This window comes from Lynx canadensis, chromosome C2 (assembly GCF_007474595.2).
Source record: "Lynx canadensis isolate LIC74 chromosome C2, mLynCan4.pri.v2, whole genome shotgun sequence".
NCBI classification, from domain to species: Eukaryota; Metazoa; Chordata; class Mammalia; order Carnivora; family Felidae; genus Lynx; species Lynx canadensis.
Genome location: NC_044311.2, coordinates 110595789 through 110613979, shown reverse-complemented (window position 1 = coordinate 110613979; position 18191 = coordinate 110595789). Strand labels below are relative to the sequence as shown.

Sequence of the window (18191 nt, the reverse complement as noted above, 5' to 3'; positions counted from 1 at the left end):
CTTGGTAGCATAATATTGAGTGCAAAAATTGTTCCAGAAAACTAAGAGATGATACTCTATATAATGCCAATGAAGAAGTAAAATTGAGCAATATATCACATAAGCATATATATCTATATCCACACATATATGTATGTATGTATGTAGATATATATGTGATTAAATTACATAGAACATTTAAAAACAAAAACAAAAAACCACACAAGGGAATGTTAAATGCACAATTCAGGAAAGAGGCATGGGACCCCCTCTGGTAGAAGCACATAGGGAGGCATTATTGGTAATCTTCTAATCCTTGGGTAAGGTAACAAGTTCCAGCTGTTCATTATGCTCTTAATTTTTAAAATGTAATCGTTATATAGGATCAGGAAGAAAGGTCACTGAAGTTTTTGTGGATTATTTATTATTAAGCTGAAACAAGAAAATGAACAGGATATGGTTTGGGTTATTAAGCAATTTGACACACACAGATGATAATTTCGTATGCTTCTCTATATCGGCTCTATAAAATACAAATAAACCCAAATCTCCTTGATTTCATGCTTAATCACATTGTAAGCCTGCATCTGAGATAGCAGGAGGCAAAATCTTTCATAAAGTTCTTCATTAGAAATTTTAAAATGTGTATTTCTGGAGAATCTTGGGTAAATGTTTTAATGTTGCATAGACATCCTTCTTGCCTCATGTCACTTGAATCTCTGATCTGGCTTCCAAATGATGCTTTACTCTCTTATTTCTCACTTCTTGCCTTGGGCAGGTCCTACTTCCGCTTTGACCTGAGGAATCATCACTACCTCGTCTCTTAACTTCCATAGTGGTAGCTGGGAACAGGTTTTAACATTAAACAAGACTTCCACTAATTGGGGATGAAACATGAAGGAACTACAACATAGAGAAGCTCAAGCTGCTTTCAGAGTGCAAATGTTCCAGCCCCTCCAACAGACCACCCTATGGGTGTCTCTCTTCTAGCTTCCAGCTGGTCCCAGGGTAACAAGGACCAATGTACTTTTCAATGGCAGGACTCCAGTGAGTGTCCCTTTCATGGGAGCCTAAAGAGAGGAAATTGTTTCCCTTTATTCCAGGCCGAGGCTCAGTTCCTTATATCCTGCCCCAGGATCTACCTCCTTTTAGGAAAATTGTGGTATAATTCACTTCCTTCAGGGAATATTTTACCTCTGCTCATATTTGTGTAGTTTTATCCAATCTCAAACCATCTCAAAGACATTAGAATACTATTGGACAGCTGTGCATTTCCCCAAATATGGAGTACTATTGTCCTAAATAACAAGTAACGAAGAACAGTCTTTGGAGAAAGTCAGGAACTTTTTTCATTCCTTCTACATTCTTCTCCTCCTCTATCTCTGCAAGCAATTGCTCAAAGAGCAATACACACAGCGTTGGAAAATACAATTCAGAGGCAAAAAGCACTGTGACGTCATATATTTCATTTTCAAATGGAATTTTTCAGACTTCTAACTGCAAAAAGATCACACTATAGTACCAAAAGAACTTATTTCTCACCCTGAATTCACTTTACCCCAGGTCCACGGAGAACATCTGACGAACAACTGGGGACCACGTGAGTTCGATTTGCTTTCTGCTTGGTTTCTGTCATAGGAGGCAAAAACTACTTGCAACTTTTAAAATAGCACCTCTTACCCTTAGATTTTACTACCTCCCCCCGAAAAATGTAGACTTCAATCTGAGCCAGGGCACTTCTTACAAAAATAGGCGTATTTAAAACAAGTGTTTTAGATAAAGAGAGAAGGAAAAGAGTAAATAGTGCATGCTGCCTTATCTTCCCAAAAGGCATCCGGAATCCTTAGTAACCTTAATTTTCCAGACTTTACCTTTCACACACTCACAGGTTTGTCCTGTCTCGTAAACGCTATTAGAAACCCCTTGCTCACCAACTGATTCATCCCCATTCCCAACACAGTGCGTAGGTGCCCAATAAGAATGAATGAGTTTGTGGAAGGCGGGAAAAGGATTCGTTTTTTCGAGACCTGACTAGAAGAAGTACAATGGTCACTAAGAACAAAACAAAACAAAACAAAAGCCACCCAAACTTGAACAAATGCCCACTTTCAACAGTCTATCAGAGTCCAAAACAGCAAACCACGCCTCACAAACAGGCGACGGACGGGTTTCAAGCTTCCAGGAAAACCGGAAGTGCCTGGTCACGCCTTGCGCATGCGTGCACCCGTCAGCATACGCTGCCACACTCGGTCATCCAGTGAGAAAGCAGAGACTTCGGCCCACACAGGTTCGGGCACTACCCGCCCCGCGCCTCGGCCTCTGCGCATGCGTTCTGGGTTGCCTGCTTGCTGTGAGGCGGAGCGAAAGGACAGATTTTTTTTTTTTTTCCCTTGTTCCCGCCCCTCTTCTTCCCCCACCTGCCACGTACTGGGCCTGAGATCTCGCTAGGCTTGGTGGGTCTGTGCGATTGGCCGCGGCCGGCGCGAGCCTGCGAGCGAGGTGCGGCGGCGCCGGCGGAGGGCACCGGAGTGGGCCGTGACCGCAGCCTCCTCACGACGCCCCAGAACGCGCCGGCGGCCTCGCACGGGTCCGGTAATCGGAGGCCCGCGGAGAGGCAGCCGCGGCGGCCTCGGCAAGCCGGTATGGCCGCTGGGGACGGGGGCGCGGCCGCTCAATCGACAAGGCGGGCGGGGAGACGAGGAAGCGCTGGGAGGGCCTCGCTCGAACCAGCGGGTACCCGGCGGGTGGGGCCAGAGTGGGGCTGTGGGAAGGGGCTGGGGCCCGGGAGGGCCCTCGCGCTGGGGAGGGGAGGGCCCGGGGGGGGGGGGGGGGGTCCCGCAGGCCACCGTGGCAGGGGGGCAGGCCTCGGGGGTCTCTGGGGGTTGTTTGGGCCGGCAAGTGCTCTTGCTTCGATTCCTCCTGGCTCCAAGGGGTCGGACTGCCCGAGGGAGAGGAGAGGAGGGGGCTTGTGAGGCCTGGGGTGGTCGAGCACCTAACCCCCAGAGGGGCTTGGATGGGTGAAGAATAGAGCCTAAGGGAGTAAGTTTATTGGGGTCACTTAAGAGGAACCTTGTTCCTTAGCTGTGTCAGGGTTTAATCGAGCGCCGTCTGGAGGCCCAACCCGGTTTTCTAGTGATGATGATAGCGAACTTTTAAGTTTACTTTACTATGCCCTGTAGTAAGTATTTTAGATGCATGATATCATTTAATCATCACAAGGATCCTTTAAATTTAGAGATCCTTTAAATTTAGATATTATTATGCCTATTTTGTGAGGTTTGGAGAGGTACTTGCCTAAGGTCACGGGGCTGGTAGTGGGAATCTTTACCATCTTACTGGCCAGGCAGGATTTGTGGCTCCTTGGATTCTTTGTAGTAATCAAGGGTTGCTTTTGCTTAGAATTTCTTAAGGAAAATTGCTACCCTGTGGAGGTGCCTAAGCAGGCCCCTCTGAATTTCAGCGGGCTTAACTCATAGGATTAGAGGAGCTGGAGGTTTGGCCACTGAACCTGGATTCTGGTTCGAGGCAGGCTTTTTATGTGTCTTTGGGCATGTCACTTTATTCTTCAGTGCTGAAAACAGTGTTCCTGTTGGAGGACTTGGTAAATTAGTGTCTGTGTCCTTTCTGGACCTCAGAGGGAGTGGGGTATGGACAAGATGGGAGAAGAAAATACTGTAAGGATCTCACTAGCACTCCTGGCAGTTGGTAGTTCATTCATTACTAGGCTCTGCCTAGTGACTGGAGTTAGAGAAAAAGAGGACCTGAATTCTGTTACATAAGAAAATGTTGGGGATGGGATTTCCCCTGAAAGGGAGAATTTTGTAGTGTCCTTAGTTTTGTGATAATTGTGTACGTGGCTTGAGGAGATGGCTGCACAAACTGGGAACGGCCTTAGGACAGAAGCTTTGGTTCCTGGCCACAGGGAGTTTACAGTGCATGGGAAACACCAAGGAATAAGTGAATTTGCAGGCAAACATGGCAGATAAAAGGAAAAGAGACTAAAGTTTTGAGATCCATTGGAAATGAATGCTGCATAATCCTCCCCCCCAATAAAAAAAACATACTATTAGTTAATTCGATGTTGGAAATTTCTCTTAATTAGGAGTATGTCTGTTTGGGAAATCACTTCAAAGGAGGTACAGTGTGAAGGTCCGACTTAGGAACCGACCCTAACAGTTCAGCTTTCTTCTCCCAATCCCTTATCAGAAATTTATTATTTCTTATTCATCTTTTGTTCAGAGAACAAAAACAAGTCTTTAAATACCTACTATATGTCCGGCACTATTCTAGGTGCTGGTAAGAGTAGATAATAACGTGTTGCTGAAGCTAAACCCTGGTCCTTAACTATGTTCTTGCTGGTTTACACATCCTCTGGGTAGGAGGAAGTAACATACCTTGATTTACTGAAGTTCTTTATTACTTTCAGACTGTAAGGTGAGCAAGGTGGAATCTTTACCATTTTGTTGAAGTAATTATACTTCAGAGCTTGGCACATAGTAGGTATTAAGTAAATGTTTCCTGACTATAGAAAGTGCTTTGGCTAACAGGTGAAGAGGTTGTATGGAGGTTTCAGTTAATCACAGTGTTCATGAGAAGTTCATTGTGAGAATTGTCAGATAAAGAAAACTATTCTTATTTTAAATTAAGACAAGCTTAGCATCCAGATTTAGGAACACAATCCACTCTGTTCTGAACTGACTTAAAGTGTTAGATTCAGTATTTAATGCCCCATTTAAAAATATTAATATAGCTGTAAAATACAGTACAAGTACAAAAAATAAAAAAAGGAAGAGTGGAAAGAAACAAGGGGAAGGGCAAATTGTGGAGGGTATTTAGTGTTAGGTTAAAGGGAGTTTGAATTTACATCCTGCTGAAAAAGGGATAATCTGAGGATACAGGCCTTCAAGGGCTGACTTCGGGTCCTCACTAAGTGGCATAATTAAAAAATCTGTTGCAGTAACTGGGAACTTTATTTTCAAGCCATCTGTGATTTGTGGGTCACTGCATCATGGAAAAAGAGTATTTCTAAATTTAAAAAGAAAGAAATTATTAAAATGTTCAGGATATGTCAAGGAGTTCTAGAGACACTCATTTAAGGAATAGTTGGAAGGACATAGGACATTTATATGAAAGAATATTAGGGCATTTATATGTAATATTCATGAAATGACTTAGGATTCCTGAAAACTTTCTCCAGGTATTTGAGGGGGTGATGTGTTGGAGGGTAGATGGGGTGCTTTCACACCAAGAAAAATAATTGTAGAGAGGTACGAAAACTGTAGAATGATTGTAGAGAAGCATGAAAAGCCGGTATGATGTTAACAAATTAAGAGGAAAAAACAGCTGCCAGTAGTAAAACATGAGGTTGAAACTACAGTGTGGCCAGTAGGAGATTGTAGGGCACTTTATTTTATTTTATTTTATTTTTTTGTAGGGCACTTTAAATAAGATCATTTCGGGGGGGGCAGGAGGAGGTGGGGAGTGGAAGCTAGGGAAATGCTCAGTAGTTGTAGATGTATTTAAGAACATTTTGGTCTTGAAAACAAGAGATAGACCTTGAGAAGAAGAGCTATTAACACATTATTTAATTGTAACTGTATTTTCTAGAACTCTATAGTAACCATGTAAATTACTAGAGACCTCATAGTATATTTTGAGTTTAGAATTAGTGTCGTTACGGAATAATCACTCTGAAATAATACCTAAAATTAAGATGAAAGTAAAACCCAGGAAGGGAAAATTTTGTAGCAAATTAGTATTTAGTGGCTAGTTCTCTAACATTATCTTATTTCTTTCTTAAAATATGCAATTTAAACGGGGTGCCGGGGTGGCTCAATTGGTTAAGCAGCCGACTTCGGCCCAGGTCATGATCTCGCAGTTTGTGGGTTCGAGCCCCACGTTGGGCTCTCGCGGTTTGTGGGCCGGAGCCTGGAGCCTGCTTCGGATTCTGTGTCTCCCTCTCTCTCCCCCTCCCTCGCTCGCACACGTGCGCACTCTCTCTCAAAAATAAATAAAAACATTAAAAAAAACTTTTTAAAAATTTAAAAAATGCAATTTAAACATACACAGCCACTCAGGTTTGGGGAGGGGTGAGGTATAGAATATTAAGAGACAATAGTGGACATTCTTACTAGAAAGCTCCAGAGGATGTCATTCATTTGTCTTTTCTCCTTAAGTTCCCAAAATAGATAAGAAAATTAGAGAAAATACTAGTGAGGTCTTATTTTAGAGAGAAACATTTCAGACTCTAGTGTTCACACATGATTTTCTCTTTAGAGTTAGCATTTAGTTATAGGCTAATATAGAGTGAAAGCCAGTATTCTTCATTTAACAAAATTGAATGACTTCCATGTGCTAGACCAGTATTGTTCTGGGCTCAGGAATACAATGAACAAAACCATTTACTTCTTTACTTTCTAGTGGAAAAGACAATACAAAATTAATTCTTAATGTCTGGGAGTGATAAGTGCTTTGAAGAAAATTGAAGCAGGGTAAGAAGGTGAAAGAAGATCCATTTTAGCTTAGATGGTCAGGGCAAACCTCTGAGAAATGAAGATTTGATCAGAGATCTGAATCATGTGAGTTTTGAAAAGGGCTCATGACAAAGGGAACAGCAAGTGCAAAGCCTTGAATTGAGAAGGAGAACTTAAAGTGTGGGTGCAGCAGTGTAACCAGGGAGAGAAGTAGGAAATGAGGTTAAATACTTGGCTAGGGGCCAGAGGCCAGATCATGACCTTGTAGTTCTGGCTTTTATTAAAACTGAGATGTGAATCCATTGGAAGATTTTAAGCAGAGTGACATTAGATTTTATTCAACAGGATAATTCTAAATTTGAGAATAGATTAAAAGTGGACAAAGGTAAAAAGGCAGACTGCTTACGAGTTTTATCCAGTAATGCAGGCAAGAGGAGTCTTGTGCAGTAATGCAGGCAAGAGCTTTAGATCAAGCTGGTAGAGGTAAAGTTACTGAAGTGATTGGACTATAGAGATATTTTAAAGGTAGTAGCAACTAGATTGTTGGCTATTTGGACTTTTTTTTTTTTTTTTTTCTTTTAAATCTTGAACACCTAGAAGAAAGAAATTGTCACTAACTGAGTTGGAGAAGACTACAGGAAAAGCAGATTTTGGGGAGAGGATCAGGAGTTTGTTTTCGGACATGTTAAATTAGAAATCTAAATGGTAATGGCAGATAGGTGGTTAGATATATGGGTAAAATAATAATTGCCAAAAATAATGAAACTTGTTTTCTTATGCACATACTTAAGTTATCTCCATTTTAACATGATGAATGGGGTAACATTGGAACAGTAAATCTCTTTTGAAGACCAGAATTTCTTAGATTCCAATAGTAGTTTTTTCAACTTTTTTTTCTTTAAAGTTTATTTATATTGAGAGAGACACAGAGAGAGAGAGCATGAGCAGGGGAGGGGCAGAGAGAGAGGGAGAGAGAATCCCAAGCAGGCTCCACACTGTCAGCACAGAGCCCTACACACTGGCCTGGATCTCATGAACTGTGAGATCATGACCTGAACTGAAATCAAGAGTCGGATGCTTAACTGACTGAGCCACCCAGGTGCCCTGCTTTTCAACTTTTAAGAAATGTTTTTATAGCTGTTTAATCACCAAAACCATTTTATCAGTCTTTCCCTAGAGTTGTATATACGCAACATCCTGGAGTCCACCATGAATGGACAGTTGGACCTAAGTGGGAAGCTGATCATCAAAGCTCAACTTGGGGAGGATATTCGACGAATTCCCATTCATAATGAAGATATTACTTATGACGAATTAGTGCTAATGATGCAGCGAGTTTTCAGAGGAAAACTTCTGAGTAATGACGAAGTTACAATAAAGTATAAAGATGAAGGTGAGATTGTTTCTAAAGTTAGTCACTAAAAGTCTAAGTATTGTATGTGTTCTTTTGCCTATCTTTTATTGAATAGCTCATTATAAATTTCCCTTCTGTCATAATTGAGTACCCACTTTATTTAATGGGATATATATATGTAGCTGATTATAATTCTTTTATAAGTTAAAAATAGCTAAGTGATTTATTATTAAAAATGGGGTTTTTAGTAATCACTTTCACAGAATATATATTTTTAAAGTTTATTTATTTAGAGAGAGAGAGAGTGTGCGTGTGCACCTCTGCGAGTGGGGGAAGGACAAAGAGAGAAAGAGAGAGGTGAGAGAGAGAATATCCCAAGCAGGCTCCATGCTATCAGCACAGAGCCCAACACAGGGCTCAGTCTCACAAATCATGAGATTGTGACCTGAGCTGAAATCAAGAGAGGACAGCTTAACCCACCTAGCCACCCAGGTGCCCCACTTTCACAAATATTTTTACAAGCATTTTTTTTCTTTTCTGCTCATGCAATTTTGGCTTCCTTTTTGCTTTTAAAACCAACTTTCACTCATATTTCCCAAAGTGAAAGAGGTATCAGTAGGTATTGGATGAAAAATGTTTTCATGGTCAACTAAGTATGAGAAAGCTGGTTGAAACAGAAATGTGTTTCTTTACTGCAGGAATTTTTAGAACATGTAATAATGCTGATACACATTGTCTGTTTATAGTATTCAGTGTCCCTAGACTCATTTGACCACAAAACTGTTTTTATGGCAATGGGTTTTATATGACAGATGTTGCATCAGACACACAGTGGAATTAAAATCATAGACTGTCTTTATTTCATCTTCTTTAAACCTTCTTCTTTGTAAACATCTCTACTGAAATTGTACTTTAGGTGGTTACCAGTTTCTTTCTGCTGAATTTATTTCCAGTCTGTTTCACCTTGATCTTTATACTTGGCATTGCTACTCCCATACCATCCTTTTAAAAATAACTTTTATCCCTTAACATCTCTGACACTACTGTCCCAGTTTTCTTATCACTAACAGCCGTTTCCCTGTCTCTCGGTGTGCTGGCTTAAAGTAATGCCTGCTGTTAATAATAGAAATCTTAAAATTTCAGTGGTTTAACACTCAAGAGATCATTCAAAGGCCCAGGTTGACAGAAGCTGTGTTATGTTCAACACATGGCTTATAAGCTCACCTTGAGCATTAACATCCAGCAGGCAGATAGATGAAGACAGAGTGTAGAGGATTACGTGAGGGATTGTACTCCCTGGGCCTTGAGGTAGTGTTTATCATTTCTGTTCACATCAAGCTGGCCAGACCCCATCACATGGCTCTACTGAACTGTCAGTGGCTTGGAGTATGTCCCTGGTTGGCCCACTTTCCAACAACCTATACTATGGAAGGGAAATATAAAAATATAAATCACTGATGATCAATCAGCTAGCTGGCCATTTAGCTACAGGTGTAATTTTTTTTTTTTTTTTTTTTTTACAAAGTGTGGTCTAATGGTACCCAAAACTAATTTTGAGAGTCACCTGGATGGTACAAGAGAGCAATTGCTTCTCATTCTCTTTCCTAATATAATCTCATCTACTTCTAATATGTTGACTTTAACCTTTTTGACTTCCAAGTGTGTGCCTTAATTTGATCAATTTGTTCTTTTTCTTCACTTTAGAACTCAAATTTTTAACAGCTTTCATTTTATCTGAGATGCTATGCTCTTGCCTCAAACTTGTATATTTTAAGCTGACCTCACTATTTATCTGGCTTGCTCTTAAATCCCTTATTTTTGTTTAGGGCAAGGATTGGTAAACTTTTCTCTAAAAGATCAGATAATATTTTAGCACTGTGGGTCATATTAAGTCTCTATTTCATCTACCTTTTTTTTGAAAACCTTTAAAAAAAAATGTAAAAGCCATTCTTGGTTCATAGTCCTATAAACAGGGATTTTTGACCATTGGTCTCACTTTATGGACCCCTAACTTAAGGGTATCTTCAGTGTTGAAATTTTGTCCTCCACATCTAGTTACCACATTGGGTTTGTTTTTCACAGTTTCTAAGTGTTTTGAAGTGTACAGATTTGTGTTACTTGTGGTAATTGTATAGACTGTTAGGTATTAATTAGGGTGGAGGACTGGCTTAGGTAAAGTTCTTGCCATCATATATTTCTGTTGTGAAATTCAGAAAATAAAAAAGGCAGTTACAGAAGGTTTTCTGTTTATATATATATACTTTATTAAAAATATATTTATGAGTAAAATCTCTGAAGTCTGAACATTAGATATGTTATAAGAAGTGGGTCTGGTTATAAGATCTTAGATCTTATAAAGATCTAAGAATAGTGATAAAATCTTCAGTTATGGCTTTTGTTGCCAGCTTTGTTCAAACTAAATCTGTCTAGTCAGTGCTTTTGGTGTAGCAGAACATCCTTGGAGCAGCCTCCCCAGGACAGAACTACCATCCTTACTCCCCTTCCCCAACCCAGCTGTGTCTGTGAAGATAGTCAGCAGAGGCTCCTGACCCAACTCCTTGCCTCTGGGTGCTTTTCTGTTCTTTTTCTCTCCAGAGAACATTTTCCCTGAGCCCTTTGAAAGCTTTTGAAACAAGCAGCTGATAGGCCGATTATAATATTCTTTAACTTTGAGATCTCGGAGATTATAGAATCTTGTGTATATGAGTATTTTTTCTAAGGAGAGTTGATAGTTTTCATCTTAGTATCAAAATGGTCAGTGACCCTTTTAGTTACTGCTATAATAGCTTCCTCTACATTTGTGTCAGTGGTGTTTTACTGTACTTAGAATTACATTTTGAACACTGAGAATCTTTATTTCTTTAACATTTGATAAATATATTTAAATTTTTTGGAATGGAAAGATTTCAGTCTAAACCAGTAATTTGTTATATTGCTACCATGAATGCCCTGGTGACTTATAAAGGATCGTCATATGTTAATCTTAGCTATGTTTTGGCTCTTCTTAATGAGGATATGATAAATAGCCTTGTTATAAAAGTAATAACCAAAATTGGGGCGCCTGGGTGGCGCAGTCGGTTAAGCGTCCGACTTCAGCCAGGTCACGATCTCGCAGTCCGTGAGTTCGAGCCCCGCGTCAGGCTCTGGGCTGATGGCTCGGAGCCTGGAGCCTGTTTCCGATTCTGTGTCTCCCTCTCTCTCTGCCCCTCCCCCGTTCATGCTCTGTCTCTCTCTGTCCCAAAAACAAATAAACATTGAAAAAAAAATTAAAAAAAAAAAAAAAAAAAAAGTAATAACCAAAATTGATATTCTTTTGAACAGATACATCTTTCCTAGATGCTTTAATGTTTAAGGTTTTTATGGGACATTCTAATTATGCTCTGTTACCTACATTTTCAATTTTAATTTAATGTATATCCTAGTTTATTACTGATACAAATCTGAAACTCACTTCTGTTTGTTTAAATTCCAGATGGAGACCTTATAACAATTTTTGATAGTTCTGACCTTTCTTTTGCAATTCAGTGTAGTAGAATACTGAAACTGACATTATTTGGTAAGTGGTAAATCTTCTAATAAATTTACTATTTTATCCATTGTGTTTTTGTTGAAGACTTTTTAACTTTTCTTTTTAAAGACTCAGAATTAAGCGATAACTTTTTCAGCTGTATCTGAATTTTCGAATTATTAGGCCTGCCTATATTCTTTTTTTTCTTTCCCGAAGATTAATAGAAAGTAGTTACATTTAAAATCTCCATCTGCTCAGTATCCTACATAGTAATGGGTGCCACTTATAGAAGTATTTCCAGGATTGAAAGTAATTGCAGTATTGAAACTACCTTTATTAAGTTTTAAATTTATTAAATTTATTCATTATATTAAGTTCTTAGTACTCTGAGAATGTAGAATTATTTTCCATAAATGTAACATGTTTTTACTTATTCTCAGAGCTTAACATATAGGCCTAAGACTGTAGACATTATTTTTTAAGGAGTACTTAAAGATTAAATTAGAAGTAGTTTTGATTAAAAAAAAAAATAAGCAAATACAAGACTAATTTTAATCTTCTAGATTTTGTATTCTTGTAGACAGTAACAGATTTGTGATGTAGAACTCTTAAAAGATAAGATAGAAAAGATTACAGAGTTTAAGTGGTAGCATGCTTATGTGAAAAATAAAATCTGGGCCTTTTTTTCTAGATGTTTTGTTTAGCATTTTTTAATAAGTTATGTGACACTGAACCTTTTGGTTCATGAAACCTGATGTGGGCCAGTTGGTTTAATTTGTATCTATTTCATCTCCATGTAGGAAGGGTGAATGTTAGTTAGATTTTAAAATGCTAATAACAAATAAAAGCTGTTTAAGAAATTTTTAAATAAAAGGTATGATTGCACAGTATTGAATCTAAAATACTTAACCACTAGCAGCCAGCTATCAGGAAGGTTCAATAAACTGAAAATCTTCCTTCCAGAAACACTGAGGACATTTTAGATTAACTATTATAAGTGTGTTTTTTGAAATATATACTTGAAGTTGCTCAGGAGAGTAAGAGAAATGTCCGGAGACCACAAGACAGATGAAATTAAAAACTGGGACCAGTAGTACCAAAGGGTGAGACTTGGTGTGCTTTTGGTGTTAATGGTCAAGGTTTTATTCTGCATAGTCTAAAGACTAGTTATTTGGTGTCTACATAGTAGAGGCCTTGGGTCCTAGACCCTCAGTGGGGTGTTCTAAAAAAGAATTTTTTTTTTAAGTTTTACTTATTTTGAGAGAGCATGCATGCACACGTGGTGGGGGGAGGGGGAGGGAGAGAGAGAATCCCAAGCAGGCTCTGCACTATCAGCACAGAGCCTGACATGGGGTTTGAACTCATGAACCCTGTGTTCATGACGTGAACTGAAATCAAGAGTTGAATGCTTAACTGACTGAGCCATCCAGGCACCCCTAAAAAAGAATATTGTAAAAGAAAAATACCTCTCTGTTGGTACAGGAAAAATCAAGGAATTGATACAGGAAACTCTCATACCCTGAAGCTGTTGGGTTTGTAAAGGCTCCCTTGAGGATTTCTAACCATGGTTGCTAGGTGGGTTGGATTTAAATTTAAACTGTCTTCAAAGATGGGGAACTCACAGGCACAGATACTACCATAAAAAATGGTAAGAAGTAAAGGCAGAAATCTCTTAGAGTAAGTTCTCAATCCAGGTCATGGGCTGCTTCTAGACAAAATCCTGTTGATGAACTTAGAGTTTAGAACTGTAAGACATGTGAAACAATCTATGTAGGCCAGATACAATGGCCACAACTAATAGTGCAGTTAGACTTCCAAGAACTTGCAGTTAATAGAAGTGGTCATCTATAAAATAATATTAAAAATTATTAGATGTAAAAGAAATAAGAATGTAAGAACAAGGCACTATGAAAAAAGGATAAACAGATTTTAAAAACAAATCAAGATAACTTTAGGAAATGAAAAGTATAATCATTCAAATTAAATACAAAGAGGAGAGGTAAAATAGATTAGTCACAGTGGAAGAGAGAATTATTGAACTAGAAGGTAGTCTAAAGAAATTACGGAATAAAGCACCAAAACAGAGATGAAGAATATAAGATAGAATTTAAGAATAAGAAAGTCCAGCCTATTTCCATTAAGACTTTAAAGAAGGAGATATAATGGGGGAGTGGAAATATTTGAGGAGGTAATGGCTAAAGAAATTTTCAGAATTATATAAAAGATATAAACTCGGATTCAGGAGGAAAAGTAGTCCTGAGCAGGGTAAGTAAAAACAAAACTCTCCTGGACATATTGTCACAAAACTGGAAAATATGTAAGGCAAAAAGATAATCTTACAAGTAGCCTGAAAGAATAAGACTGATCATCTAGCAAGCAATTAGACTTTTGGTAGACTTCTTCATAGTAATAATGGAAGCCAGAGACAGTAGAATAGCATCTTCCAACTGTTCAGAAAAAAAATCTGGAAAAGTAGCTTTCTATAGTGTGCTACACTTAAGGAATAAAGGGAGAAAAAAACATCAAAAATAAAAAGACTGAGGATTTACCACTCATGGACCCTGTTAAAAGAATAAAAGAGTTCTTTAGCAAAAAGGAAATTGAGTCCAGAAGAATGGTGAAACCTGCAAGAAATTGTGAGCAAATAAACTGGTCAACATGTAAATTTAAATGAGCACTGATAATAAAAAACAACAACAACAATAGTTTTAGAAATATAAAAAGATGGGACAAAAGTCCTGATCATTAATTGTATGTAAGGCAGGAAAGGATGATAGGAATTACATTTTTTTAAAGTTTATTTCTTTATTTTGAGAGAGAAAGTGTGAGTCAGGGACAGGCCGAGAGAGAGAGGGAGAGAGACAATCTGAAGCAGGCTCCATGTGGTCAGTGCAGAGCTGGACACAGGCCTTGAACCCAAGAACCATGGGATCATAACCTGAGCCAAAGTTGGATGCTTAACCAGCTGAGCCACCCAGGTGTCCAGGAATTAAAATATTAAATTTTTTTTTAACATTCGTTCATTTTTTTGAGAGAGAGAGAGTGCGAGCAGGGAAGAGACAGAGAGAGGGGGAGACACAGAATCTGAAGCAGGCTCCAGGCTCTGAGCTGTCATCATAGAGCCCAACCCAGGGCTCAACCTCACAAACTGAGATCATGACCTGAGCTAAAGTTGGACGCTTAACCGACTAAGGGTAAAGAAGGAAACAGAGTACCTACTTGGTTCACTAGACGATGAGGAAAAGAAGCAGAGAGAAAGCTTGATAAATATATAGTATAAAATACTAACTACAATGCACACAAATGGACTAAATGTACATGTTAAAACACTCTTATTGGAGTTAAACCAGATCTAATTACCTGCTAATTATAAGAGACATACTGAAATATTATGATGCAAAGTTTGAAAGTAAAGGGCTAATATTATACTAGACAAACTCAAACCTAGTTAGGAATACTAACAGAATGGACTAAAAAATTCCCTAGTAATAGTCACTTCATAGTGATAAAAAGCATAATTCACTGGGAGTATATAATAATTCTGAACACTTATATGTCATAGCCATAGATGTTCCCTAGGGAAAAATAAATTCACAATCATGGGAGAGCTTTTATTACTCTTTTCTGGGAAACTGGTAAATCAAGCAGGCTCAGAATTGTTAGTAGGGATAGAGAAAATTTGAACAGATCAAATACAGGCTTGGTCTTATGCATCTAGCAATTAAGAAGGGGTATGATTGTTTTGAGCACATACGGATATTTATATAAAAATTAACCACATAGTGGTTTTTCCAACAAATTTCAATAAGTTCTAGAGAAGAGATACCCTGGAGGTCACATTCTCTGGCTTCATTTAGAAACCACTGGACAAAAAAGATAACATACACTATGGGAGTCAGTCTGTGTTATCTTTTGGTTTTTGAGGATAAAAATATGCTTTAACATAAAAAAGAAATTATAATGGGAATTAGAAATTATTAGCTATGACTTCTATATAACAAAGTTTTTAGAGTATGCTAAAGTAAAACTTGAGGGGATATTTGGTAGCCTTCTATACAAGAAGGACAAAGTAAGCCGAAATAACTTATAAGGAAAAATTAATAAAGAGCAGAAGTGGACTAGAAGTCAGGGAATTGATAGGATCAACAATTCTGACGAGATAACAAATTTGCACACTTCTGTAAGATTAATTAAGAAAAAAGGCACAAACAATGGTAGGAATGAAAAGGGGCATACTACAAATACATTGCAGTGAGGAAGAGTGAATACCGTGGAAGAACAATGGGGTGTCTCAGTAAAAGTATTGGAAAGGATTTTTCATAGGGCTTAGGTGTATGGTAGAGGATTTTGGATAAGGTTCAAGGAACTGGGACTTGCTATAGATTGGATGCTGTTAGTAGGTGGAGATGGTCCTGTGATTGGGTATGTAACTAAATTTTATGCAGAAGGTGGGAGGAGTTGTGGCTAAAGCTTCAATTAGTGGAACAGCAGCCATCACTCATTTTAGCTAGGGATGTTAGTCATTTTTGTGGTTTGGTTATTGTTCTTGTTTTGTCTGAGTTCTCACATGATTATGCAGTGGTGCTGTTTTCATCTTCCATCTATCACAGTCACAGAGTGATCTTTTCTAATGGTTGATGTTCTTTGAGATTGTTCATGTTCAGCAAGAGAACACCACGGCTTACTTGTGAGTGCCAGGCCAGCTTCTGGCAGCACTAAGGTCTGTCTTACAGGACTAGGCCAGTTCCTGGTTGTCACGAGCTGCTTTTCTCCTTTTTAGGTATTAAAGAAAACCTAGTAATACCCTAAAAAGTCAGTAATTAATTCATGTAGGTAGGAGATTGTATTGAACTTGCTTGTAGATATATGGACGGTATGTAAAATATTGGTGAGTTGTCTTCAAAAAACTTCTATTGCTGGTTTGATATTTACAATTCAGTTAACAAAGAATCCCTGCACCTTTATTTAAATGGATTTCCTTTTTTAATTTGTTACCTTAGTAATTTGTATATATGTGTACTGGCAGTGCATAAAGCATTTTAATTTAATTTTTGAACTCCTGTCTTGAAGTGTGCGTTCAGAACCTTGTTGTTACTTTTCTTTTGTTTTTTTTTGTTTTTTTTTTGTTTTTGTTTTTAAAGTAACCTTTAGTGGTGGCAATCTTTGTTGCTGGATGAAGGATTTCTCATAATTTTTCTTTACTTTTAAGTCAGTTGGAAGTCATTTGGACAGAATGGTTAAATGAGGTAACGTTGCCTTCATTTAAAAAAAGACCCAATGATTATTAAATAATCTTTGTCTTTTTGTGGCTTTTATACTGCTTTTGGAAGTAACCACTTTGAAGGACAGTGGTGATTTGGATTCATGAATTCTGCATTTTTTTTAATAGGTTACTTTTTAGGTCAGTTATTTTAGGTGGCTATTTTTTCTTTTTTTAGATCAAAAAGTAGGCAAGAGGGATAATAGAACTGTCAGTCATGTTGCACCTTTTAACATATATATTTAGAATAATGTATTGATTGTATTACTTTAAGAATATAAAATAGTGTGGGGTGGGGGCCTGCATGGCTTAGTCAGTTAAGCATCTGATTTTTGATTTCAGCTCAAGTCATGATCTCATGGTTTTTGAGTTCAAGCCCCGAGTCAGGCCCTGTGCTGACAGTGCAGAGCCTACTTGGGATTCTCTCTCTCCCTTCCTCTCTGCTCCTTCCACGCTGGCACTTGCTCATACACTCTTTCTCTGTCTCAAAAATAAATAACTTAAAAAAGAACAGTGTGTGGTAAAAATGAGCTTTTGAAGGTACATCATTTCTCTTAAAAATATATTAAAGCTTTAGTTTACTGTATTTTTTTCCTAATAAAACTTTTTTTAAGCTAATATCATAGGCCATAGATGTGGCATCCACAAAGACTGATGAATATTTTTTTTTCCAAAAAGCGAATTTTTAGTAGTAAAGAATCCTTTCCTTAAAAAGAGTTTTCATTTAAATGTCATCATTAGGTGTCTTGTTCGATTTTCACTTTTTCAAAAAATCCATTTATCTTTCCTTATTGCTATCGTTGTGTTGATTTTTAAAGAATGTTGCCTAATTTTGAGCAAATTAATGCTTTTATTCCAGTTAATGGCCAACCAAGACCCCTAGAATCAAGTCAAGTGAAGTATCTCCGTCGAGAGCTGATAGAACTGCGAAATAAAGTGAATCGTTTGTTGGATAGCTTGGAACCACCTGGAGAACCAGGACCTTCCACCAATATTCCTGAAAATGGTAGACTGTGAATCCATTTTATTTTGCTTTATTATTCTTATATATTTATAAAATTTATTATTTTAATTTCAGTATACAGCATTATATTAGTTTCAGGTGTAGAATATAGTGATTCAGCGATTCCATACGTCACCAGGTGCTCATCATGACATCCTTAATTCCCATCACCTATTTTATCCATCCTCCCCCCACCCAACTCTCCTCTGGTAACCATCGGTTTGTCCTCTATAGTTAAGAGTCTGTTTCTTGTTTTTGTCTCTCTCTCTCTTTTTTCCCTTTGCTCGTTTGTTTCTTAAATTCCACATGAGTGAAATCATATGGTATTTGTTTTTGAACTTTTTTCACTTAGTGTTATACTATGTGCTCATACCTTTTTGCAGTTTTTTGTTTTTTTTTTTTTTTTAAGTTGGCACCTTCATTGTTACCCTTTCTTATTCCTGCCTCTCTCTAGTATTCAAACCTGCTGTTCTTTAGGATTACCAGGAGAGGTATTTTACCAATTCCTGGATCTCGTTGTAGACCTACTAGAGAGTAGGACCTGGGAATCCCATTTTTAAAGTACTCTCTGGTTGATTCTTTGCAACTAGTCTTAAACCCCTGGGTGTATGAAT

The 18191-nt window shown here is 38.0% G+C and overlaps 1 protein-coding gene across 3 annotated transcripts in view; it reads left to right on the top strand.

The window, feature by feature from the left end:
• Positions 1 to 2403: 2403 nt before the first annotated feature.
• TFG (trafficking from ER to golgi regulator) overlaps positions 2404 to 18191 on the top strand; it is a 32904-nt gene continuing 17116 nt past the window's right edge. For all 3 annotated transcript variants that reach the window (XM_030329273.1, XM_030329272.1, XM_030329271.1), the window contains exons 1-4: positions 2404 to 2619; positions 7619 to 7845; positions 11279 to 11362; positions 17434 to 17580. In XM_030329273.1, the coding sequence (XP_030185133.1) occupies positions 7662 to 7845; positions 11279 to 11362; positions 17434 to 17580 (415 nt within the window). In that variant the 5' untranslated portion in view covers positions 2404 to 2619; positions 7619 to 7661. The remainder of the gene's footprint in view (positions 2620 to 7618; positions 7846 to 11278; positions 11363 to 17433; positions 17581 to 18191) is intronic.